This window comes from Alexandromys fortis, unplaced genomic scaffold (assembly GCF_014885135.2).
Source record: "Alexandromys fortis isolate MF-2015 unplaced genomic scaffold, M_Fortis_MF-2015_v1.1 scaffold_6, whole genome shotgun sequence".
NCBI lineage: Eukaryota > Metazoa > Chordata > Mammalia > Rodentia > Cricetidae > Alexandromys > Alexandromys fortis.
The window spans coordinates 12,478,102-12,504,445 of NW_026067902.1; the positions used below are offsets into that span (position 1 = coordinate 12,478,102).

At 41.3% G+C, this 26,344-nt stretch overlaps 1 protein-coding gene across 1 annotated transcript in view; it reads right to left on the reverse strand.

Moving 5' to 3' along the window:
- Window positions 1-26,344, reverse strand: part of Usp8 (ubiquitin specific peptidase 8) — a 48,114-nt gene that overhangs the window by 7,620 nt on the left and 14,150 nt on the right. The window contains exons 4-13 of the mRNA XM_050133716.1: window positions 24,297-24,382; window positions 15,770-15,932; window positions 13,362-13,404; window positions 11,454-11,598; window positions 9,215-9,377; window positions 8,349-8,493; window positions 7,858-8,081; window positions 4,293-4,850; window positions 3,020-3,100; window positions 2,320-2,582 (exon numbers count right to left, since the gene is read on the reverse strand). Coding sequence (XP_049989673.1) covers window positions 2,320-2,582; window positions 3,020-3,100; window positions 4,293-4,850; window positions 7,858-8,081; window positions 8,349-8,493; window positions 9,215-9,377; window positions 11,454-11,598; window positions 13,362-13,404; window positions 15,770-15,932; window positions 24,297-24,382 — 1,871 coding nt within the window. The remainder of the gene's footprint in view (window positions 1-2,319; window positions 2,583-3,019; window positions 3,101-4,292; window positions 4,851-7,857; window positions 8,082-8,348; window positions 8,494-9,214; window positions 9,378-11,453; window positions 11,599-13,361; window positions 13,405-15,769; window positions 15,933-24,296; window positions 24,383-26,344) is intronic.

Below are 26,344 nucleotides of genomic sequence, written 5' to 3' on the forward strand. Positions count from 1 at the left end.
ATTAAATAGTATATTTAAGTGGCAATAAAGGTAGTAGAAAGAAACCCACTAAACAAGAAAAAAAACTTTAAGAAAATGAGGTTGGGGAGAGCAACAGAACACATGAGATACGAAAGGATTGCTGGAGGCAGAGGAAGCAGAGGAGACTGAAAGTTTGGGATGAGGAGGGTAGGAAAGTATTTGAATTGAGTGTGTGCAAACCTTTTCTCAATATTGTATTTCATATCTGCACAGCATTTTCACTGTAGTAGATGTGATACATTTAAGAACTAAAGAGGGGGCTGGAGAGAGAGCGCAGTGTGATTATGAGCACTGCTGCTCTGCCAGTAGAACTGGGTTTGATTCTCAGCACCCACATGGTGGATCACAATCACCTGTAATTCGTAGTTTGGGAGACCTGATGCCCTCTTCTGGTCTCCAAGGACATTGGGCATATACACGGTACACAGACATACATGTCACAAAACACCCCACACATAAAAATAAATATTTAAAAAAATAAAGAAGCAGATATTTACACTTGTCTAAATAAAATCATACATAAGATGAAAGTAAATGCTAATCATAAAACAGTCCTCAAATGAGGCAGAGATCTTCTGGGTACCTAACTATGCCTCCAGCCACTAAGTCACACATGGATGGCTATACTTAATTAAAAATTAAAGCCATTCTGGACCGAAAAGAGGCATCTGCTGGGCTGGAGACGCTCCCTGGGTCCTGCGCATGTGTCCAGAGCGCTGTAGTGAAGGGAACCTGACTAGAGGATGGTCCCTTGTCTGGCTGATCCCCACACTGTGTTCCCTACCCATGAGGGGAATATGGAAAAACACACCAAACTATCCCAATTTTCCCTACATGATCCTTCTCTGTTCCTGTATTAAAAAAAAATATATGAACTATATATAGATAGCTTCAACCATTGCCAAATTAATGAACTTTAATAACATTATGATGTAAAGCTTTCTAACACATCTGAATTGTATTAATTCCAAAAGCTCTTTCAAAAGGTCTCTCTCTGGCAAAATGAAGTCTCAGAAAACTGATTAACTATTTCCTTGGGATGTGTCAGAAAAAAAATAAATTGAAAATTCTTAGTAATTAACAAATAATATATAATACATGAAAAACCCCAAGTCACTTACTTATACATACACCAAACCAGTATCCAAGACCCCTAAAGTAACAGTATGCAAGGCTAGTCCATGCCTGAGTGAAACGCTATGGTGTCTGCACTGACCTGTGCACACACACCTTCCTGTCTCCTTTAAACCACTTCTGATTGTTCATCACACCTGATACAATGTAAACAGCTGTTAAGCTGTGTTAAAAATGATAAAGATAAACATCTATTTGTGTTCAGTTCTTCTATAGCCCCCACCACCAATTATTTTTGATCCCTTATTGGTTAAGCCCTTAGAGTTAGAAACTACTCAACATGTTCTTGCTTTTGTTGTTTGAGGTAGGGTCTCACATAGCCCAGGGTGGCCTCAAACTTGTTATATGGCTGAGGATGACCTTGAACTTCTACCCCTCCTGTCTCCATTTCCTGAGTGTTGTTCTTTTAGGTGTACCTCCCCATGGCTGGTTTGAGAACAAACCCAGGATTTGGGTATATTAAGCAAGCATTCTGTACTGAGCTATACCCCAGCCCAAAAACCAAGGACATTGAGGGCCAGTTGCATTTTCACCATCCCCAAAGTGACGAGAGAAACACAAGTAAATGATGTGCTACTTTGAGAAACTTAAACCGGCTGGTCACCCTGTGAGCAGAGATGAGAACAGGAAAGGAAAAATGGGACAGAGGAAAGGAGGCATTATGGTGCCTGCATTTTTACAGATAGAAGACTGAACTCCTCCATGACTGGTTGAGAGAAACGAAGGCTGGAAATTGAGTACTTGTAACACTGCCCATTCTTGAGTGGTGAGACAGCGTAGTGGTAAAGGCACTTGCTACCAAGCCTGATGACCTGAGTTCAAGCCTCAGGATCCACATGGTAGATGAGAGAGCTGAAATCTCTCTCTTTCTCTCTCACACACACTTTTCTTTAGTAAAATTAAAAATTAATTGTGATCTATGAAAGATGAGAGGAGGCCTAGGGCATGGTGCTGAGAAAGCGCTGTAACAATGTATGTGACACTTTCATGTCTGCATCAATACAAAATTCATTCTTACGAATTAAGTCAGCATTGGGGGAAAGCTGAGGACATCTCATGGTTTCTTATTTTTTGTTCCATCATAACAACAGAACCCTGAGACTGTAACTCTTAGATAGTGACATGGAGATGGCACTGTCTAGTTCTAGAACTGGGAGAACTTACTTGTTTTCCCGGTTGACTGCTGGGGTCACAGCTGGCCTCCTCTTTTCCTCCTCCTGCAGGGCCTGAGTGATGTCCGGGGAGGAGTAGGAGCGCTTCAGTTTGGACGGCTCCCTGTCCCGCTCAGCTGGGGTCTGGGGCTTGACTTTGTGTGTAGGAGGGGTGGAAGGTGGAGCAGACGAAGGGGCCATTTCAGGTGGGTACATGTGAACCGTGTTGGTGGGTGAATGATAGTAACGGAAGGTTCCAGTGATTGGATCAAGAAACTTGGAAAAGAAAAATGAAAATAATAATAATAAAAAAATCAGATAAGTACCGAAGTCATTAGAGCACCACCCCCACTGCAGCATTTACTTTTGGATTAAAATGTGCTTGTGCTAAGGATTAAAGCTGGGGCCTTTAATTTTCTAAGCACAAAATCAATTACTTTAGTCCCTAAACTAATTTGAATAAGAATAGCAATCACTTTGTAAACTTCCAAAGAAATTTAGGCTTGCTTTTATGGAATACTATATTTCAAAATTCTACTGTCAGGTGCTTGTATGTGACAGCCAGCACCTGAGGATGTGTATTAAGAGATGTCTCCTTGCAGCAGACAGGGGGAAGAGCTCATGTTCTCTATAACAAAGCAGAGTTGACAACTAAAGCATAGTACTTTTTAAAACAAAGTAACTTGTATTTCAGTTTAGAACTCTGACTTTACCTTGGCCCAGCCGGAAGGCAGCCCTGGTACAATTCTCCCCATTTCTTCACTTCGTGCTCTTGTCAAAGGTTCTCGTTGAGCCTAGTTTGAAAAACAATAATCTGACTTTCCAATTAAAAGTTTCCATTCACTGAAGAATAAAAAAAAATCCCCCAAAAAACAGTCTTGACTGCCTTTCATATTTTTAAAGGTAGAGTCAAGAAGAAGGCAGTTTTGTATTTCTCAAAGTCTACTATGCCAAGGCTTAGAGGAGTATGAAATCAAAGGAAAACTGAAGTAACATTTCTAGTTTTCCAAAGGAAGCCGAGAGGTCATCAGGAAGCAGGGACCGTGACTCCAGCTGCTGGCGAGGAGAAGCGGACAGGTAATTAATCCACACTACACTGAGAGGCTGGAGAAGCCTCTTCAGGACACCAGTGCACCGAGAGCTGTGACTCTTCTGCCACACACCAACTCCAACAACTCCGACAAAGTTGTTACTTTGAAATGGTTGCACTGAGTGTGCACATGAGCCTGGTGGGGAGGTGGCTCTCCGTGGTAGTGGGGAGAAAGAACAGTGGAGCCAAATAAGGAAACCTACCAGATGATTACCTCATGGCCTATTCTAACCCATCTTCCCTAACATAGCTTCTTTTATATCCATTTTACAAAAATAATGAAGCGTTATATATAAGTACATACAGGTCAATACACTGAAGTAACAACCTCCATATTGACTACTTCTAACTTTAGAAACATTTTTGTTTGTAACACTTCCTTGAGTTCCTCATCTGAGCTGAGTGGTGGTGGTGCACGCCTTTAATACCAGCACTCGGTGGCAGAGGCAGGAGGATTTTTTTTCTTTCTTTTTTTGAGACAGGTGGATTTCTGTGAGTTATGGTCTACAGAGAGTTCCAGGACACGCGCCAAAGCTACGACACCACCGCCTGGCTGACTACACATTCTAAGTAGACAAAAACTAAAACTTAACTTTTGGCACCTTCTCTGTCATGAGATTGTATTTCATCCTAGTACTTTTGATGGTTACACACCAACATAGAAACGAATATAGCTAAATCTAGCAGTAACTAAATAGGTACGGCATTTTACCAACAAAAAAATCCTATTGCCAACCAATCACTTAATGTACATCACCACAGGTCTCAAAAGAGTGCAGGGAAGCAAATACCAATGGCTCAGGACAATCTCTCACCCTCTAGAGCAGTATGCCTGCCCTGTCTGTAGAAGGCCACTGTATCCCATCGTAAACACATTTACCTTCAGTTTTACCTACCTTGCTTGCACTCAGCTCTCCTGACACGGATGCAGGGGACACATCTGGTGGCCTCTTCTGCACTCCTGATGTGGGACACCTTTTACCTTCCACAGACATCTTGGCATCAGAAGCCTCGTGTTCACTTTTACTTTGTCTTTTCGTCCCTGTGGCTTCCTGGCCCCTGTCTGCTGAGGGCTCTTTTTCTTCCAGCTTGGTCTGTTTGCTGTCTCTCTTCTCCAGCTCGTCCTTGGCTTTGGGTTGGTTCTCACTGGTGTCATGTTCTTCCAAGTCCTGTGTCTTTCCAGCTTTGCGCTCTTGTTCCTCCCTCCTCAGCTTCTCTTTCTGCTCCTTCTGCTGCCTTTCCCAAAGTTCCCTCTCCTGCTTGTTTTTCTCCATGAGAAGGGCGGTTTCTTCATGAATACGGGCTTTTTCTTCATCTGTTAACATGGCAGTCGGAGGAGGAAATACTGGTTTGGTGGAACGATCAGGAAGAACTCTTCCACTCTGATCTGTATTCTCAGATTTTATTCTATGATCTTCAGGCAATTTCACTGCCGGTTTTTTCGTACGATCAACCTTAGAGAAACAAAAACAGAACAAAGCGTGCTTTTTGTGTCTTGGTTTTGAGGCAAGGTCTTGCACATAGGTCAAGTTGGCTTCAAACCCACAATTCTCCTACCTCAGCAAATATAAGAGTGTTATTTCAGTTTTAGTTTGCAATGAGCATTCTGGCTCAGAAGAGTTACATATGTCTTAAAGCTCAACTATAATACCTAGACCTGACAGAGGAGATTGACGCTCCATTCCTACACAGTCAACTACCCCTGCCCATCTCCACATAAGTAGCCAATAATACCTCACACACAACATGGCCAAAAATAAATGTATGATGCCCACAAACATGGAGCTTCCCTTCACTCTCCAAACAGCTGTAAAAGCAGTCAGCTAATAGTTTTAGGCCATGTTCTTCCCACAGTTTTCTGCTGCTGTGAAATTGCACACGGCTGTATACCCATCTCTGTGACTACCCAGAAGCCTATACCAAGATCATTCTCTCCCCAGAACTCCAGCACAGCCTCCCACTGCCTACTCGCCTGTTTCCCTCCATTTCTAGTTACTTCTCTACACTGTGATGAGAGTGATCATTTCACAAATTATGTGTGCATATAGTGTGACATGTGGGCACATCGCATATGCCCAGCATACGTGTGACAGTTAAAGGACAATTCTGTGGAGTTGGCTCTTTCCTCCCACCTTTATGGAACCCTTTCCAGGGATCAAACTCAAGTTCAGGTTTATGTGGCCAGTGCCTTCACCTGCCCAGCCAGTCACCCGCCCAAGTAATCTTTTTCAAAGAAATCTGACGATGTTTGCTGTGGAACAGTGGTCTTGTACTTTGCAAGATTTGTCACTTGTATTGGTTTAATAAAACACTGATTGGCCAGTAGCCAGGCAGGAAGTATAGGAGGGGTGACCAGAACAGTAGAATTCTGGGATGAGGAAAGGCTCAGGCTACACCCGTAATCCAGATGCAGAGGAAGCAAGATAAGAATCCCTCACTGATGAAAGGTATCAAGCCACGTGGCCAGCACAGACAAGAATTATGAGTTAAGATGTAAAAGTTAGTTAATAAGCAAACTGAACTAATAGGCCAACCAGTTTATACTTAATGTAGTCCTCTATGTGTTTCTTTGGGACTGAACGGCTGCAGGACAGGAGGGACAGAAACCTCTGTCAACACCCGTATCTCTTGTTTAATAAAACCCTCCTTTACAGTGTTACTCGTTGTACTTAGGCTGTAGTGTACACACATACACTCAAGCACAAAATGAATAAATAAAATAAACATTTTACCATGGCCTATCTACTTTTCATTCTTTTTGTTTGTTTGTTTTGTTTTTGAGACAGGGTTTCTCTGTGCAAATGTCCTGGAATTCACTTTGTAGACCAGGCTGGCCTCAAACACACAAAGATCTGCCTGCCAAGTGCTGGGAATAAATGTGTGCACCACCACTGCCTGGCCTACTTTCCATTCTTTAATATGAAAACATTTTGTTTAGTGTGTGTGCATGTGAGTGCAGAGTCAAGTGTGGTCAAGACAACTCTGAGAGGTTAGGTCTCCTATGTCATCTTGTAAGATCCAGAGGCTGAACTCACAGCACTAGGTCTCACTAGCCCTCTTTTTCACCTTACTATTCCATTTTTTCAATGCTATTATTAATTTTATGTAATTATTTATTTAATTTTTGAGGGGGGCGTCAGAGGATAATCTGTGGGAGTTGGTTCTCTCCTACTACATGGATCCCAGGGATCAAACTCAGTCATCTTTAGCTGCTGAGCCATCTTGTTGGTCTTCCATCTTTACTTTCTGAGATGGGCCTTTCACTGAACCTGGAGCTCACCGATCAGGGTGGGATTCCAGGTGTGTGATGCTGCACGTGGCTCTGTTGTGGGCACTGGGCTCCGGACTTGGCTCTCACGCTGCACAGCAGGTGCTTTACCGACTGAGCTCTCCGCAGCCCTATTCCTGGAATGTAGGTGTTAAGACCTGCTTTGGCTGCTCTAACACCGCTCTAACAACCTTCAGGAGATTCTAGTTGTCCTGGAAATAGCTCTGTAGACCAGGCTGGCCTTGAACACACAGAAATCTGCCTACCTCTGCCTTCCGAGTGCTGGGATTAAAGCCCACCACCTTTAATAACTATTTGTTATTTATATTTAAATAACTATTTTATTTCATTTAAATAACTATTTTTTAAATATTTATTTATTTGTTATGTATACAATATTCTATGTGTATGTCTACAGGTCAGAAGAGGGCACCAGACCTCATTACAGATGGTTGTGAGCCACCATGTGGTTGCCAGGAATTGAACTCAGGACCTTTGGAAGAACAGGCAATGTTCTTAACCACTGAGCCATTCTCCTGCCCCCTTAAATAACTATTGTTAACATTTCAAATTGCAATGAAATGGAACTAAAATGATGCTTTAAAACCAAAATACTGACAACTCACATTTCTCATATGCAAAAGCAGGCAAAATATCCTTCATAATGACAGGTTCACACACCAAAGTGATGGGTTCCACGCGGAAATGTTTTGTTTGAAAAATGTGTTCCTGCCTAAGCATGTAGGGGAACTCTCCTCAGCATTAGTCTTCCAACAGTGCTGCACAGCAGCTATCAGAAGGAATGCAGAGAGGACATAAACTCTGCACGGTGTGTGGGCTACGTGTGGACTCCAGACCATCTGTAAGAGGGACTGATCATTTGCTAGCTTTGTCAGGACGGCTGTGCTAGTCAGATCACTGCTCTTCGGCTCACTTCTGAAGGCAAGCCTTTGCTACAGCGTGTAGGAAATGGCCACCAGCTGTTCAGAAATCTTGTAAGTGATCTAATAAAGCCATGGCCACAGGGATGGATTATAAAAACTTTTAGGAAAAATAAAGGTGACAAGATGGACAGATCCTTCTGATGTTTCCCAAGGGGTCACAGGTCACAGATAAAACCCTGTATGTTATGTGTCAATATGGTATCCAAACAAAAAATAGTAAAGTTAGTTGAAAGAAAAAGAAGAGCATACCTGTGGGATAGTCTTTGCAGCAGGCACAGGCTGAATTATGGGTGAAGCTTCGGCTTTGGGAGCGGCACTGGGTCCGGCGAGAGCTGACAAGCTCTGTGGTCTTGGTTTTTCATCTTGACCAGTTACCAATTCTGCATTTTCATCTACTTCTATAGGTAAAGGAGACATCTGGGCAGGAAGTTTGGGAGGAACTGGTTCTTCCAGTGAGGGATAAGTAAAATCCACTAAAATCCCCAAAAGAAAAATGCATCGTTTTTAAGAACAGCAAACTCCAACACAATATTTATGTTATACATGTTCTTTGTGATAGCTAAATGTGAATGAATGGCAATCACCACAGTCTTAAAACATGAATTCCTAGTCTGTACTATTTTGCCTGAAAACAAACTAGTATTAACAGGACAAAGGCATATACAAACAAGGTTACCCTGAACATATAAATGTTTTATTCTGTACTGAAGCAGTTTTAAACAAAATTTTCACATACATACATGAGACAGACACCTCTTCAGTTTTGCTTCGAGGGGGTGGAGTGACCTTAGCATTTGTTGTATACTGTGGATAGCAAAGGAGCCAGTTTTCATAGCCCCCCTCCAACACCAGAGGCTCATGGCGCAGGACAGTTTTACTTTCCCACTACAGAATAAAGACAGAATATTTGTAAGATGGTAGCAGTCTCAACAGCAAAAATCACAACCCACAACAAACAAAATGTAGAACTACTGCAAAATGAAAACAAAGAATAATTAAATTCAAACTCCAACTTTAAATGAAGTATTAGGTATAAATCAATACAAGTTTTAAGAACCAAGAAACAACCTATGATCTTAGAAGGAAAGTAATAAAACAAATCCAAGACAAAACTACGTAAAACCTGACCACCCAGAGACACTCCCTAACATTCTGGAGTTAGTTCCTAGTCTCCACATACATACATACTTTTCAAAATGCATTTTATAAGATGATGAAACTCTTAATTTGCTGCTTTTTCTTTTACATGAATGTCAATAACAGTTGTATCATTTATAATGATTACTACTGTGTGTGTGTGTGTGTGTGTGTGTGTGTGTGTGTGTGTGTGTGTATGTACAGATACCCTCAATGCTGGAATAAACACCAAAGATAAGCACACATCCCAAATCCCTTAATAAAATTTCCAAACTTGGAGTAGCTGAGTCTTGGTTCAAGAACACCTTATGACTTTCAATATTAAATGTTCACCTCTAAGGTGGTTACTGAACACAACTTCCTAGGTGAACAGTTGGTTTAAAAGTCTAGCCAAGCCAGTCAAAACCAGTCTCCACAATTACCCAACAATCAGACAGAGCTTGTCAGAGTAGCAAGGGGAGCTGCCAACCTTGAAAAGTGCGTCTTTCAGACTCCGCAGTGTGGTTCCAAGCTGCAAATCTTTTGCTGAACTAAACCAGTCGAGCAGTACCACATAGTCCACACTCCCCCTCTTTTTCCAAGTGTCTTTAGAATCATCTGAGAGGTGTGCTTCAATCCAACTGGCAGTGACTCTAAAATGAATGAACATTTGTACTGAGGCAAAGGGGAGAAATGAGCCTTGTACTGTGCCACACCAGTACAAACTTTACTCCACCCCTTCATTACTGCACGCCAGTGCTTTTTAATAATTATTAGGGAGGGAAAGAAACAGACTTAATTCTGACCGCTTTTAAAAAAAAATGGAGAGGGGGCACAAAACTGAAACAGGAAATCATCCAGACAACTTCCTTCACCAAATCACCTTAGCAATATTACTCATATTTAAGCTCACTTCTTCCTATACATATAATAGCTAAACAGCAAGATTTAATTTAATTAGCAAGCACACACACACTGACAGTGTCAGGTACTGCTCTGTATGCTCTGGACCTTATTGAATCCTCACAGCAGTACACCAGGAGACATTACTGAAACCTTCACAGCTCAGATCTACGCTCACATCCTTCCATCAGCATGTTCTCAACAGCTCAGGTCTACGCTCACATCCTTCCATCAGCATGTTCTCAACTACCCAGGAGAGTGTTCTGCTACCCCTTTGCACATATTGAAGCTCACACACATCCTTAACATGGCCGTGACACAGACCCCAATCCTCTTACTGCTCCCTTCTCTTCTTTAACTGCTTGCCCCTCTGCTCATCCACACCAGTCACTTGACTCATTCAGTGATCCTGCCTAGGGGCTTCTATTGTTGCTGTATTCTCTGTTTGCTCCCCATGCCTGACCTCAGAATGTGCACCACCATTTCCCCTACATATTTAACACTTGTTAAGTAAGAACTTTTCTCTGAGTCTTCCTGGAACTAAATTTTAGGGTCTACTCCAAGACAGACAGACACACCCACACATCCCAATATATACCTACCTACCACACCTTACTTATTAACATAAAGAAACTATATTTTTAATTGTTATTGTTTTTCTTATCGTAACTGCTTATTTAATTAAAGCTTTACAAAGACAACAACTTCTATCTGTTCACTGATTAAGTCTCATCACTGAGAAGCCTAGTAACCCAGCGTACCTCTCAGTAAATATTTGCTGAATGACAGAATAACAGACCCATTCCTTTGGTAAAAGGTGCTGGTGCTTAGAAACCATTCAGCATTTAGCAGGCATTTCAGTATTTAACTGATAATACTAGCAAGCTGAGTGGTGAAACCTTTATCTGCAAATAAATCAAAATGGTGGACTAAGAATTAAACAAAACAAACCTCTTCCTAAGTAATAACACTGGTTACTTTATCTACTGGGAAGTGAAGAGGAGCTAATATAGAATACCATCTCCTAGCTGTCCTTACAGAGACAGATCAAAACGTACGGTCTAAAAGAATGGAAACAAATGGAATGAGAGGTTTTTAAGGGGCATTTATTTGCTTACAAATTCCTTGTAGGATTGGCATTCTAGTGAACACATGTTGGGGAATAACAGAATCAACGTGTTTCCTAAATTTAAGTTTGTCATGTATTATCTTCATAATTTGTTCTATAATTTAATTTAAAATATAACTTAATAATAAAAAATTAATTATATTGTTTATTTTAATAAATTCATATGTCCCTGTATAAATGGAAAAAGCACTATCAAATCCAATATATAAAGGACAAGTCTAGAAATAACACGGGTAAGTAAATTATGCTGTAGTCACACAAAGGGACACAAGGAGCGATGAGAAGGAACACAGTGCTCTACGCACAGTAATGGAGACGACTGTCAAAGCACAGTCATTTACACACTAGGGAGCCAAAAGGAAGGGTCACAAATTCAAGGCCATCCTGTTAGCACAGCAGGACCCTGACTCTCTCTTTTATTTTTGTTTTTTGAGACAAGGTTTCTCTGTGTAGCCCTGGCTATCCAGGAACTCACTCTGTAGAACAGTTTGGCCTTGAACTCAGATATCAGCCTACGATTACCTCCCAAGTGCTGGGATTTAAGGTGTGTACCACTACCACCCAGCTGTATTTTTTAAAATTCATTGCTCTCTCATATACTACATCCCCTTCCTCCTCTACTCGCAGCCGCACAACACATTCCCTCTCCCCCAAATCCACTCCTCCTCCATTTCTATCCAAACACATAGTGACCTACCCTGGACTGATAGCTTCTTCAGGAACACTGAGAGAATCTGAGATACAGGAAAGCTGATAATCCTGTATTTTTCGAGCATCCATTATAATCAAGCTGATGTTTTTATCCATCATCATTGTATACAGCTCCTTTGCTGTGATTGCTCCTTGGAATTGAGAGACAAGTAGTAAACAATAAGAAACACCCAGTTCCATGTGCTGGCATGTTAGCAAACTTTGAAAAGCAAAGTATACTTAGCATCTGACTTGCCATCCTGTCGTACCATGTTTTATCTTTTACAAGAACACTAAGTATAATTTGTGTTAACATTTACTAAGAGACAAATCCATGTCTTGTTTATACACAGGCTGGACACATAGCTTGATGGAATAGTGTCTGCCTAGCTGTGCTCAGCTCTGGGTTTGGTTCCATTGTGCCTACCATCGACCATCACTTGAAGTGAAAGATCAAAAACCATCATAAACTGGGGCTGGAGAGATGGCTCAGCAGTTAAGATAAGAGCACTGGCTGCTCTCCCACAGGTTCTGAGCTCAACTCCCAGCAACCGCAAGGTGGCTCACAACCATCTGTAATGCGATCTGGTGCCCTCTTCTGGCCTGCAGGCATACATGTGGACAGAACACCATATACATAATAAATAAATAATTTAAAAAAAACATCACAAGCAACTTTAGATACAGAGGGCTGTTTCTGCAGTTGTGAGAAACACAGGTAATCTTATGAACAGCTGCTAAAACCTCCTTCCTTCCTCTCAACCCATCTAGATCAATTTGATAATGAGCAGACTAAACAAGCAGAGAACACAAGTCACCCAGAAGGATAACAGCTAAGCACCATGAGCTATTACACCTGCACTACTTAGTTTACTTTTGAGATGACTATATGATAATATGCTCAGTACATAAGTGTTTTGTGTTACATATAACTGTTTAATTTTAATCCTTTCTGAAAGAGCAGAAAATTTCTCTAGAAGATAAAGTCAACTTCCTAACTCCTGTTGCTAGGTCAGATATTTATCATGAGATCATCAAGACCACCTAGGGATACATACAAATTACAGGTTCAGATTTTTTTTCCCCCAGGAGGTGAATGCACTTGTTAAATAATTCTTACAACTGTAGACTCATAAATAATAACAGCTAATAACCCTTAAATTTACTGTGGATTCCGAAAGTTCAACATGTATTAGCTGAAATTAACTATGAACCTCTTATCAACACCTTTGACAGTTAAAATTAACCATGGGGGGGGGGGCACAGTTCCATGCCTGAGGTCCTGTTTGGGTGAGAGCTAGCAGTCATCTCCCTCTGCTTCCTGATTGGATACCTCAGCTCCCAACACCATGACTTTCCCGCTGTGGTGGACTGTGTCCTGGAACTGAGCCACAACTAAACCTTCTTCTCATAAGTTGCTTTTGTTAGGGTATTTTATTTTTGAGACAGGGTTTCTCTGTGTGGCCCTGGCTGTCCTGTAACTCACTCTGAAGACCAGGCTGGCCTCAAACTCAAAGAGATCCGCTCCAGTGTGCTGGGATTAAAGGTATGCACCACCACCCAGTTTGTTAGAGTATTTTATCATAGCAACAGGAAAAGAAAATGCAACCCCACTTTCCAGATGGGTAACCTGGGGTAGAGTGGTAAGTGGTAAGTATCGTATATCAAGATACTGAGGAGCATCCTCTCAAACACTATTAGTTTAACTACTGCATCTAGAAAAGAAGATAAGTAAACAACTGCTTATCATGCCAGGCTAAAATAACCATAAAACACCCTCCCCCAGTAAATCAATACAGATCTTACAGCATTTCACTGTATTTGTAGAGTACAGGAAAACACACGTGCTGAGACCCTCACTGCATCAAACTGAGGAAACTCACAAGAACCTGAAAGGACATCTCGTCTCACATACCTTTCTCTGCAGTTCCACCCTTTTCACTCTTCTCACCATTGACCTAGTTCACAGAGGAAAAGAGTTTCAATTTCATAGGAAAAAAGGCTCAAACTTAATACTTAATTACAATAGAAACTAAGAAATACAGTGTACCAAGTAATGACACTTTATAAAAATGCAGATAAACAGGAATAGAGCTCAGTAGTAGAGCACTTGCCTCAAAGTGATGCCCTCCACCCTCAAGAATTCAGACACACAATGGTTTTGCTGTTTTCTTTTATTAGGCAGCCGCTAAAGCAGCGTATCAGAATCACTGTTCATTCTCAAATTTTCTTAAGGAGGAGGTATCACATCTAATTTAAAAGTAGTACTTAATTAGAAAGAGCTTCTGAAATGAAACAGCAATTCTAGCTATTCTAGTTGGCGCTTTCCACTATAGAATTAAAGGGAAATTAAGTAATACAACATACCACTCAGTTTACATTTTCTAACCAAAGCAACTTGAGGTGACCCTGTAGGAAGGGAGTTCATTTTACAGATGGGAAAACTGAGGACCCATCTGGACCATTGGTCAAGTAGCAGCACACTTGTAAGCGCACATTTGCACAAGTTATGTATATCACCTGCCTCTTAGTGTGACACAATATGAAACACAAGGCACCATCTGCAGAGAATTCTTATCATGAAACAAAACTGCACCTCTTCTGACAATGCTGGAAACAAGGAAAACCTACAGGCCAGGGGAACAACACAAAATGTGGTTCGCTGTCTCAATCCAGCCAAGTGCACAGTATGAAAAGTCAAAGGAGGAGAATCTCAAATAGGGATTATTTTAGAACCTTAAGACATAGAACAAGGAAAAGACAGTTCCTTGTTTAGCGTCTTGATTCAACAAATCAACTTGAAAATCAATTATGCTAAGGCAGGCAGGCAAGTCTGATATAGACCGAGTACCAGGAAACGCTGAGGAGTTACTGTTATATTCTGGGTGGGGTACAGAACTGCAGTATGTGAGATGGGCAGATAGCAGTCAAGTAGCAAAGCAGCTGGAGACTGTTCTCAAACACTCAAGCAAAAGAAGAGGTGTAGGAGACAGGTACAGCAGGGCAAAGGTTAAAGTGAAAGGAACAGAGATGTAGCTGGAGTTGTGGCTCAGCTGGCCATTTGCTTGCCCCTGCATCCCGTTAACTGGGTATGATTACAAAGGCCTTTAACCCTAGAAATAGGGAGGTGGAGGCAGGAGGAACTGGAATCCAAGGCTGCTTTGCCTACATAGTGAATCTGTGCTAGCCTGGGCTTCAAGAGACCTGGTCACAACTGAAAAAGAAAAGTGACTACTCACTTTTGCAAAGTCAACAAAAGGAAAAAGTTCCCTCATACAATCTTTCAAGTCCTGTTATCTGGTGATGGCAGTCACTTGACCTGTTGACAAATATCTCCCTAAGTTGTGGCTTTGTCACACATCATGAATTCCAACATTTCTTCACCTTTCCAGAGTGCCCAGCCCAGTGAAACATCTTCCAAATGGCAACAGTAACCAACACACAAAGGACAGGGCTGCTACAAATGTCTACAAAATGCACAAGAGGTCAGAGGAAGCAAAGCAGCAGGCTTCCGTGGATTCCAACAATTCAGAAGAGATTTTATGCTTTACCAAGAGTAATTTCTGAGAGTAAAGAGGCACAGTAACAGCTGGCAGAGACTAAGCTGCTGGTGGCTTTTGGTAAGGAGAGTTGTCGATCGCTGAGAATACTAAATGAAATGCAGAAAGTGACAGACACAGAGAAAATGAATAGGGAAAGGAATGAAGGAAGGAAGTGAATAAGACTCCAGACACAAACAAAAATTGTTTGGGACCAAATAAAGCATCAAACCAAGTCCTTCTCTCTTCTTTTAGTTTATTTATTTTTGGTTTTTCAGGATACGGTTTCTCTGTGTAGCCCTGGCTATCTTGGAACTCTCTCTGTAGACCAGGCTGGCTTCAGACTCAAGATATCCTCCGGCCTCTGTCTCCCAAATTCTGGGATTAAAGGTGTGCATCACCACACCTGGCCTACACTTGGCCCAAGTCCTTCTCTTAATGTAGATTTCATTATGAGGTAAAAGATACCTCAGGATCCTGTTTGAAGGAAACTGAGTCCGAGAGTTGTTAGGCAAACTCAGCAGAGCCCAGAACGCAGATGGACCAGATCCTAATCAAGGCTGCCTCTTGCCCCCCCCCCCCCCCGTTAGTTTACAGGCGCTGCTCTAACGATGGCCAGAACGGGAAACCCAGAACCAGCTGCTGCTGGGACATACTCAGTTTCTGATTAATCACATTAAATGTTATCCCTGTTGCTTCAAAGAATTTTACAGTGGCTCCTCAACTCCTTAAATGCAGGGCACCTGGCAAACAGAACCAGATTTACACAATAAACTTGAAATACCCTTTGGGTTTTGTTTTTGGAATCCGATACATTCTCCAAAGAGCGTTTGGCCACCGCACCACTGTCTTCTCTTCCTGCCTCCTGCCTTTTCTGCTGCTGCAGCTGCTCTTCCTCCCGTCTGTCCTTTTCTTCGAGTTTTTTCCGAACTTCAGCCTCTTCATATCTAATCGAAAGAAGAATTCTTTTATTGACATGACAGTACAGTTAAGGGAGTTCATGTTTCATACACTTAGCATCCTGCCTTGGGCATATTGTATGGCTTTTTTTGTTTTTTGTTTTTTTTGAGACAGGGTTTCTTTGTGCAGCTTTGGTGCCTGACCTGGAACTTGCTCTGTAGACCAGGTTGGCCTCGAACTCACAGAAATCTGCCTGCTTCTGCTTCCTGAGTGCTGGGATTAAAGGCTTGTGCCACCACTACCCAGCTTCTTTGTGGCTTTTAACTTACCCTTCCACCTGAAACTGCATTCTGCTACAGTTCCCATACAAACTACACACATCTGCTCTCAGGGCTGGCTGCATGCTTATGTCAAACTATGCAAAAGCCTTGAAAATGAATGTTATTCTCTCTTTATTAATGTTTCTTTTGCTTTTACACTAATTACAAATTTTTAATTATCAAATCTGCTACAATTTTCTTTTCAAAACACAAAACTTTTGATTCTCTCTGCAAGAGAAATTATCCCAATATCACAACTATGATGATATAGATGAAAATGTTCAGTGTTCAGAAATGATATAATCCAAACCAAGTGGAGAGTTACTATCAAAGTTACTATCATTGCCTTAAAAAGGATGACTTCACCGAAATGTCTAATTTGCTAGAAGTTAATCCAGCTATGGTGATCACAATTTGCAGAAATACAAGGTATTTGGAACTACTCTCCACAGAATTAGAAGCAGTACTTTTGGGAATATTTGCTAACAATGACCTGTAAACTTGCTTACCCTGTCATTGCCTGCTGGGTCTGAATTTAAGAGGATGGAGGGAGAAGGAGACAGAGATGGGGGTAAGGGGAAGGGAGAGAGAAGAATACAGAATGGAGGGAGAAAGGGGTAATAATGGACTCCGGTCGGCTATTAAAGAATAAGTCGCCTTTAATCCCAGCACTCGGGAGGCAGAGGCAGGCGGATCTCTGTGAGTTCGAGACCAGCCTGGTCTACAAGAGCTAGTTCCAGGACAGGCTCCAAAACCACAGAAAAACCCTGTCTCGAAAAACAAAACAAAACAAAACAAAAATTTGAAGAAACAATAGCCCTAACTCCCAAATTTGATAAAAGACATAGATTTATAGACACTCAAAGCTCAGTGAAGCCCAATGGAAAAAAATACAAAGAAAAACAATGGTAGTCACATCATAATCAGACTGAGACTGGAGAGAAAACTCTCAAGTCAGAAAAAGAGAATGCACAGCATCAATAAATTAATAACAGGACTGACTGCTGTGAGTTTCCACATCAGAAGCAATAGAGGCAATCAGAAGCTGGGCACGGAGGCGCACGCCTTTAATCCTAGCATTCCAGGGGCAGAAACAGGTGGATCTCTGTGAATTTGAGGCCAGCCTGGTCTACATAATGTTCCAGGCTAGCAAGAGCTACCAAAGAGGACAAAAGACAAAAAACAAATACAAGTACAACTTGGAATCTTCAGAAAGCATTCTTTAAGACTAAAGACAAGGGCCAGCAAGATGGATCGGTTGATAAAAGAGCTTGCTGGAAAGTCCTGATAACTGAGTCTGATCCCTGGTCTCCACATGATGGATGGAGAAGAATGACTCCCACAAGCTGTCCTCGGACCACTCCATACATAAGCTGTAGCATAAAGACACATGCTTACAGCCAAAACAAACAAGCAAATGAAAATCAGGAGTAAAAATAAAAGTATGTCTAGATAAGGAGAGTGAAGAACTTGTTCCTAACAGATGGGACTACCGGAAAAGCTAGACAAGTTCTCAGAGCACAGGAAGGCAGAAATGTGCACCTTGAAGCAATGGAGAGCACCAGAAGCTAAAGGAAAGGAAAGGCAGGTAGAGAAGGGGTGCTTTCCTCTTCTACTTCCCTAAAGCATGTGCTATAATTAGACTAGGCACGAACAGAGGAAACGTATTGAGATTGTCAGGATGAATGAAAAAAATAGGATCTCGCCGGGCGGTGGTGGCACATGCCTTTAATCCCAGCACTCGGGAGGCAAAGGCAGGAGGATCTCTGTGAGTTCAAGACCAGCCTGGTTCAAGAGCTAGTTCCCAGGACAGGATCCAAAACCACAGAGAAACCCTGTCTCGAACCCCCCCCCAAAAAAAAGAAAAAGTAGGATCTCATTATACTAGGTGGGCTAAAAGTAATGAAGGAGAGGGGCAAGGCTGGTCTCAAAGGACAGAGACTAACTACCAAGAATTTATGATAACCATAAACGTATAAATGCCTAAAAACACAACTTCAAAATATAAAAAAACTCAAAGAATTACAGGGAGAAATAAATAAATATTTTAGAGATTTTTAGCACCCTGTCATAATAACTGTTACAATCCAACTTCTGCCAAAATAAGCACCATGAAACAAAAAAACAAAAACAAAAACAAAACAAAACAAAAAACCACCCCCACCTGCACTAACAAAAGGCTCAGCTGAGCCAGATCTGTAAATGCAGGTCTGTACCCTGAGCTATCTGAGGGGCTGAGGCAGGAGGGCTAAAAATTCAAAGCCAAATAAAAGGAAACAACATAACAAATGACTATGTCTAAGTGTGTACGTGTTGGGCTTTATCTCCACATTAGAGCAGTTGCCTAGCACAAGGCCCAAAATCCTTAAGGGAATGGGGTGGGGCAGAGAACCACTAAGAGCTGAACAGCATTCAACAAAGCAGAGACCTAAATGACAAACAGTACTAAGGTTTGAGTAAGGTTTGAGTAAGGTCCATGTCAAAGTCTGACACCCTCTGACACCAATCCCCACCTTCCCTACTCTATCACACTCCTGCTGAAATTGTATTTCCACTGTGAGGTTAACATGGAAGAAAATTCCTGTGACTCTGATGTTTAGAGGGAGGGCTTTTGGGAGGTGATCAGAGTTTTACCGTTAGCCTCAAATAAACCTCTCTCTCTTTTTAATAGCCAGTTTCAGGTAGTTTGTTGTAGTAATGAAAAATGGAAAAATCACACACAGAGAACATTATACACAGCAGTCATTGCACTTTTTTTCCAAGTACACACTGCACACTGGCCAAATAAGACTGCACGTAGAGCCTCAAACACAGGTTGTTTAAGGACCAAATATCTCTAGCAAGGATGAAACTGAAACAGAAAACAGTAAGATACTCAGAAAAATTTCATCTTTGAAAATTAAGTACCATACTTCTAAAAAGTCAAAGGACAATTTAAAAAATAGTTAAAATAGATGACATAGCTTGTGAATTGGAAGAACAATACACTTTCAGATTTATAAAACTCAGTATGTTAGCTGACACAGTGACACATGCCTCTTACCTTAGCACTTAGGAAGCAGAGAGAGAATGCTGTAGGGTCCTGCTGTGGGATGATGCTCTTGAACACTGTATAGATTTGTTGCTAAAATTGGTTTAATAAAATGCTAATTGGCCAGTAGCCAGGCAGGAAGTATAGGAGGGGAAACCAGATTAGGAGAATTCTGGGAAGAGGAAATGCAGAGATGCAGTCTCTCTGCAGTCGTCAGACAGAAGCAGAGGAAGCAAGATGAGAATCCCTTACTGAGAAAAGGTACCAAGCCACATGGCTAAACACAAATAAGAATTAAGGACTAATTAAGTTGTAAGAGGTAGTTATCAATAAGACTGAACAATAGGCCAAACAGTTTATAATTAATATAAGCCTCTGTGTGTTTATTTGGGACTGAATGGCTGAGGGACCTGGCGGGACAGATATTTCCATCGACAGAATACCAGGGCAGCCTGATTTGTATAGCGAATTCCAGGCCAGCTAGGGCTAGAGACCTCTGTCTTTAACAACAAGCAAACGTCTACAAAAATAAGTACATTCTCAAGTCTCTGGCAGAACCATGCTTACTGGTCTATTCAGTCCCATTATTTCTCAACCATATTGCTGAGAACTTGCTGAAAGAAGAGCAAGCATCACTATATACTGCTTCAGTGGAAAGTCAACCTCAGACTGTTCTAATTCCATGTGCCAGTATCTACTTCTACCTCCATAAAATAGGAAAAAAAGACTTGAAATTGCAACTGTTCTACCCAGTCCCTTCAACACAAACCATTAGAAGACCATCAAGGAAGGCATCACAGACCAAGACGGCTTCTACTGTTAATAACAACAGCAACACAGAACACTTTCGCAGAACCTACTCCAGGCACCAGTCTAACAGAACAAGTCTTACATTTGCTTACTACATTAAGAAACTTGGTTTCTTTTTTTGTTGCTGTGCTCAAATACTCTGAACTAAAGAGACTTAAGAAAGGGTTTTTACTGACTCTAGCTCACAGCTCCATCAGTAAGAAGGTCAGAGTGGCAGGAGCCTGAAGCAGCTGATCACACTGCATCCACAATGAGAAGCAGAGAGATGATGCAAGCTGCTTTTCCACTTATGCAGTCAGGATCCCAGCCATGGAACGGCTCCGCCTGTCCTAGAGTGGACAGTGAGTCTTCTAACCTCAATGCAATTAAGATTCTCCCACAGATGTGCTCAGAGGCTATATCCCAGGTAATTCTAGAGTCTGTAAATTGACGGTTAACAGTAACCAGCACAGGTAGTTATTCTTATCCCAATTAAAGATGAAGAAACACAAGCAGAGGAAGACGAAGTAACTTGCCTAGTAGCACACAAGAATAAGTAGAAGAACCCAGGAAGTCTGGCTCTGCACATGTACTCATGCTACAGATAGATCTCTTCTCTAGTAGCAAGCTATACCTTAACAGCATGGGAACTGTCTGCCCTAAGAAATACAGTTCAAGGGCTAGTAAGTACCTCAGTGGTAGAGTGCTTGCCTAGTATGCCCTAATCCTTAAGTTCTTTCCCCAGCACTGCCAATATAAAACAGAACAAAAAAGACCACCAGGCAGAATTTCATTTGAAGGTAGAGATGAAGAAATTTCAAGGTTCACTTTCCTGCTGTTTCTGTCATCTGCACCTTACCTTATCTGCCATTTGTTCTAAAACTACAGTGGATCTCTGTAAATACACTTACAAAGATCTCATGCTGTTTCTACTTTGGGTAGCCTGAAGTGAGATCAAGGCTTGCGCTCCATCTGGTACTGACCTCTGATTCCTTTAATCTGCCTGAATAATCCCTTTTGCTGGGATTCTAACACCTTCTGACTTGGTCAAATTAAACCTAAGATCACCCATAACATGAATAGGTGAACACATTATGTTTGACAAGTCACACCTAACACAAGGTAACTTGTTTTCTAGGCACTAGTAGTGTGTTTTCTAGTGTTTTATGGAGTTGGTCTGCCCCAGCAGTGGATTGATATATTCACAATACCAATGACTGGGCGTAATTTAGCAGAAAGTGGACGCTGAGGCGTCCAAAACTTTCACCTTAAAGTTATAATTCTTCCCAAATTCCAAACTCTAGCCAGCTGGGGTGTAGAGAGATGGCTCAGTGGTTAACAGCACTGGCTGCTCTTCCAAAGGATCCAGATTCAATTGCCAGCACCTATACAGCAGCTCACACTTGTCTGTAACTCCAGTTCCAGGGCTTCTGACACCCTCCCGCAGACATATATGTAGGCAAAACACCAACAAAACAAAATAAAAATAAATTACATATTAAAAAAACCCCACAAAAACCCAGAACTGCTCTTTCTCAGACTGCTAGTGTGACAAGAGGGAAATCCTAACATCGAAGAGATTTCAGACTCTCAAAGGGGGAAGAACTGACTTGACTAGAGAATCAGTAAGGACAAATGTATCGTACGCTGATAAGCATCAATGAAAGAAACCAAACATGGGGCAGCAGAAGACAAACTGAAAGAGTCTCTTCTGTTAGTTGGGAAGTAACCTACACCACAAGAAAACTGAACACACTGAAGAACCTTACAATTAGAAGGCCCTAGAGGAAATTCCATACCAAGGACCTTATTAAATTGAACAGCCCATTCTATCACCCTGTAAAAAAAAAAAAAAAAAAAAAAAAAAAAAACTACGCTTATCAATGAATTGGTGGAGAGTTAGTTCCTCAAGGAAAAGTGATAGAAAAAAAGAGATCGTCAACAGTGGTGGCACACACCTTCATCCCAGTGCTCAGGAGGCAGACACAGGCAGATCTCTGAGCTTAAAGCCAGCCTGGTCTACAGAGGGAGTTCCAGAACGGCCAAGGCTACATAGAGAAAGCCTGTCTCAAAAAACAAAACAACAAGAAAGATCTTCTTTCACCTGGATAGCATGTATGTGAATCATCACATATTCGCCTTCTGACGAATTCAGCAACCAAAAGATTTTTCCTCTTTTTACTACAAAGCAATAGGATATAAAAAGCAAATAAATATTCCTTTGTATTTCAACCACCTGGGCTCAATTATTTTTATTGTCTTTTAAAACATGTATGTTTCAGGGGCTGAGGGTGGTAGAGGACTAGCGCGGCGTGTGTGAGACCCTGTGCCTGATTCCCAGGCTCAAACAACAACAAATACATTCTTCAAGCGTTCCTTTAAGAGATTTTCAGCAGGGCAGTGGTGGTGCACCCCTTTAATCCCAGCAGTGAGGCAGAGGTCAGCCTGGTCTATAAAGCAAGGATAGTCAGGACTGTTACACAGAGAAACCCTGTTTTGAAAAAAACAAAACAAAACAAACAACAACAAAACCAGAGTATTTTCAGCTGCGCATAGTGGTGACACATGCCTGTTGTCCTTGCACTCATGAGCCTCAGGCAGGAGAATCATAAATTTGTGGATAATGTGGGTTACAAAGAGAAACTCTAACTCAGAAACAACAAAACCACCCACTCACTAAAAACTTACACTCGTGTAAAAATGTGTCAGCCTGATATAGTCTTGTCTTCTTCTTGTGTGTTGTTTGCCTCATTAACCTCGCCTTTTCTAGCACCTAGGCTTTAGTGGCTTCTGTCACTTTATACAATCCCAATTTCACTGTTCTTTCCGCCTCTATCGTATCACTGAGATATCAGGTTAGTCAGTCATCAACACTTCTAAGCTCTACATATGTGTAGAAATTTATTTTTACTAGGATCTGTATTACGTAGCATGCTGTTCATAAGCGCAAAAAGTTAAATTTAATGAATGACAAAAAGTAAAGCATTCTTTCTTTGTAAAAGCTATTTGGATTTATTGTATGAGAGAGAGAGCATGCGCGAGAGAGCAAGAGAGTGTACCAGCATGAGTGAGTGCACATATACAGGAATCAAAGTGGGGCTGGAGAGATGACTCGCGGCTCTTACTTATGATCCAGGTTCTGTTCCCAGCACCCACTGGCAGGCAGCTTATAAAAACTTTAACCCCAGTTTCAGGGAACCGAATGCCCTCTTCTGGCCTTTGCAAGCATTGCACGTACATGGCACACAAATGCAGATACGACACACATAAAATTAAAAGAAGAAATCTTGTTATGTGGATGCCGGAATCCTGACGCAGGTCCTCATGGCTGTGCAACAAGAACTCATCTGCTCAGTCCTCTCTCCAGGCTAGCAGACTGATTTCACCTTGTAATATAAAAATACATATACTTGGGGGCTGGAGAGATGGCTCAGTGGTTAAGAGCATTGCCTGCTCTTCCAAAGGTCCTGAGTTCAATTCCCAGCAACCACATGGTGGCTCACAACCATCTGTAATGAGGTCTGGTGCCCTCTTCTGGCCTGCAGGCATACACACAGACAGAACATTGTATACATAATAAATAAATATTTAAAAAAATACATATACTTTTAATTTCTGTATACGCATGTCTGTCACATGCATGCAAGTACCTGTGCAGGCCAAGAAGGACATCAGATCCCCTGGAGCTAGAGTTACAGGTGGTTGCAAGCAATCAGATTGTGGGCACAGGGACCCAAACTCAAGTTCTCTAAAAGAGCAGCAAGTGCTCTTAACTGCTCAGCCATCTCTATAGTCCTAATTTTCACAAACTGGTAAGACAATCATGGTAAGTACTGGAATTAGATTGCTTTTAAGCATATGTAACTTTTACAACTATGGGGAGATTAAAACTAAGAGTAAACACTTCATTTCTGTACGATTATATCCAATAGCATTTTCTAGGATCTCATGTAGTATATAAAAAATCAAAACTCTCATCATCTTATTTTGTCAAAAAAAATTACAAATACCATAACACATGAAAAAATGGACATGACTTTTAATGTAAAACATCAGTGCTATATTAAAAACCTAAAATCTTCGTGAAGAATATTAATAATACCATATCAATATGGGCAATATAGCAAATGATTTTGTTTGGTATTTCGGTTAACATAACTTGTTTCCAGGAAGTGGGGTAGTACAGGTTTGGTTAGATATAAATGAACAAACCTACACAGTATTATCTTCTAATTTGCATTCTTTTGCAGATTTTATATTAATGTCAGTACCTCAGTTTGAGGCTCTCAGAGAGTCTTTCAGCTTCTTCAACAGCTTTTTTGATGTTTGCAGGTCCGAGTATTGAATGATAGTAATCCTAGAAGTATAAAAATCATTCCACAGTAAGTATGGAGCACTGCTAGAGCAGCAGTGCTGTGTAAAACACTAAATCATGGTGCCTATAGAAAAGGAAGGTTACATGAAAGCAGAAGTATTTGTTTTAAACTTCCAACCATTTATGTGCATAACTTATTGCCCAAATGTCTCAAAAGTATCGCTGTCTATCAGTATGTAAAAACCCATTCATAAGAACGCATTCATAAGAAGCCGTTCAGTGTAAACACTATTCCTATTGCTTATACATAAATGCTAAGGAGAGTTTTTGAGAGCAAAGCAGATTTTCTTCTTACAAATACACATTACACTAAGTTCCTTTCCTCCAGTCTCAAAGGAATAAAGCAGATTATGCAAAGATGTAAAGGGTGGGATTTATTAAGATTTGCCAGGACAGGGCTCAGTTTGTATTCCAGGCTGGCTTAGAATTTAAGATCCTCATCCCCCCTCTCCCTTCCTCTCTCTCTCACCCCCCTCCCCCCATCTGACTGTCTGCCCTTCTTCTGGAGAGGTAGTTTCTTCCTCTATCTCTCCTCCCCCCTTTCCCCTTCTCCCCTTCCCTTTCCCCTCCATAACCCCCTAAATAAACCCTATACCCAAACTCGCAAAAAAAAAAAAAAATTAAGATCCTCATCCTTGACTCCAAAGAGATAGAATTATGGGGTGTTCCTCTATGAGAGGCCTGTTTACTTATATTAAACAAAGGCATTTTTGGCTACTTGGCACCCAAAACAAGTTTTATACTTGAGGAAATCATAAATTTCTAAAATCAAGTAACAAAAAATAATGGTATAATTTAACTAAAAAAAGGGGGGGGGTGGATACGGAAGTTACTAACAAGCATAACTGAAGTTTGGTTTTTCTTTTAAATAACTACTTTTTCCACCCAAGGCTTTTTGGATCTAATTCACTACATACCACTGAGACTTTGTAAATAGAACCTATTAGCAGAGTTCACCACCAACAGTAATAATAGTAAAAACATGAGAGAGAGAGAGAGAGAGAGAGAGAGAGAGAGAGAGAGAGAGAGAGAGAGAGAGAGAGAGAGAGAGAGAGGCAGTGAGAAAGACCGTGAAGATAAAGGATTCATCTTCGGCAATGAAGTGGTCAAGAGTGGCGATGGCAAAGAAAATCCATTGTAACAGTTATCACTATCTATGCATCTGTTTAAACCAAAAGAAATCATATTTTGATTGTTTCTATTGCCTAACCATGTCAGAAAAGCTCTTTACCAAATAATACCAATAAAAATGTAGTTTATTCAAAACTGAACCACCTGAACTACAAGTGCAATATGTTTTTAAAAGTATAATGCAGACCTTTGCATGCAAATGGACGGAAATAGAAAACACTATCCTGAGTGAGGTAAGCCAGACCCAAAAAGAGGAACATGGGATGTACTCACTCATATTTGGTTTCTAGCCATAAATAAAGGACATTGAGCCTATAATTCGTGATCCTAAAGATAAATAAGAAGGAGAACCCAAAGAAAAACATATAAGCATCCTCCTGGATATTAACCTTCATCAGGCGATGAAAGGAGACAGAGACAGAGACCCACATTGGAGCACCGGACTGAAATCCCAAGGTCCAAATCAGGAGCAAAAGGAGAGAGAGCACAAGCAAGGAACTCAGGACCCTGAGGGGTGCACCCACACACTGAGACAATGGGGATGTTCTATCGGGAACTCACCAAGGCCAGCTGGCCTGGGTCTGAAAAAGCATGGGATAAAAACCAGACTCGCTGAACATAGCAGACAATGAGGACTACTGAGAACTCAAGAACAATGGTACTGGGTTTTGATCCTACTGCATGTACTGGCTTTGTGGGAACCTAGGCAGTTTGGATGCTCACCTAACTAGACCTGGAAGGAGGTGGGAGGTCATTGGACTTCCCACAGGGTAGGGAACCCTAATTGCTCTTTGGGCTGATGAGGGAGGGAGA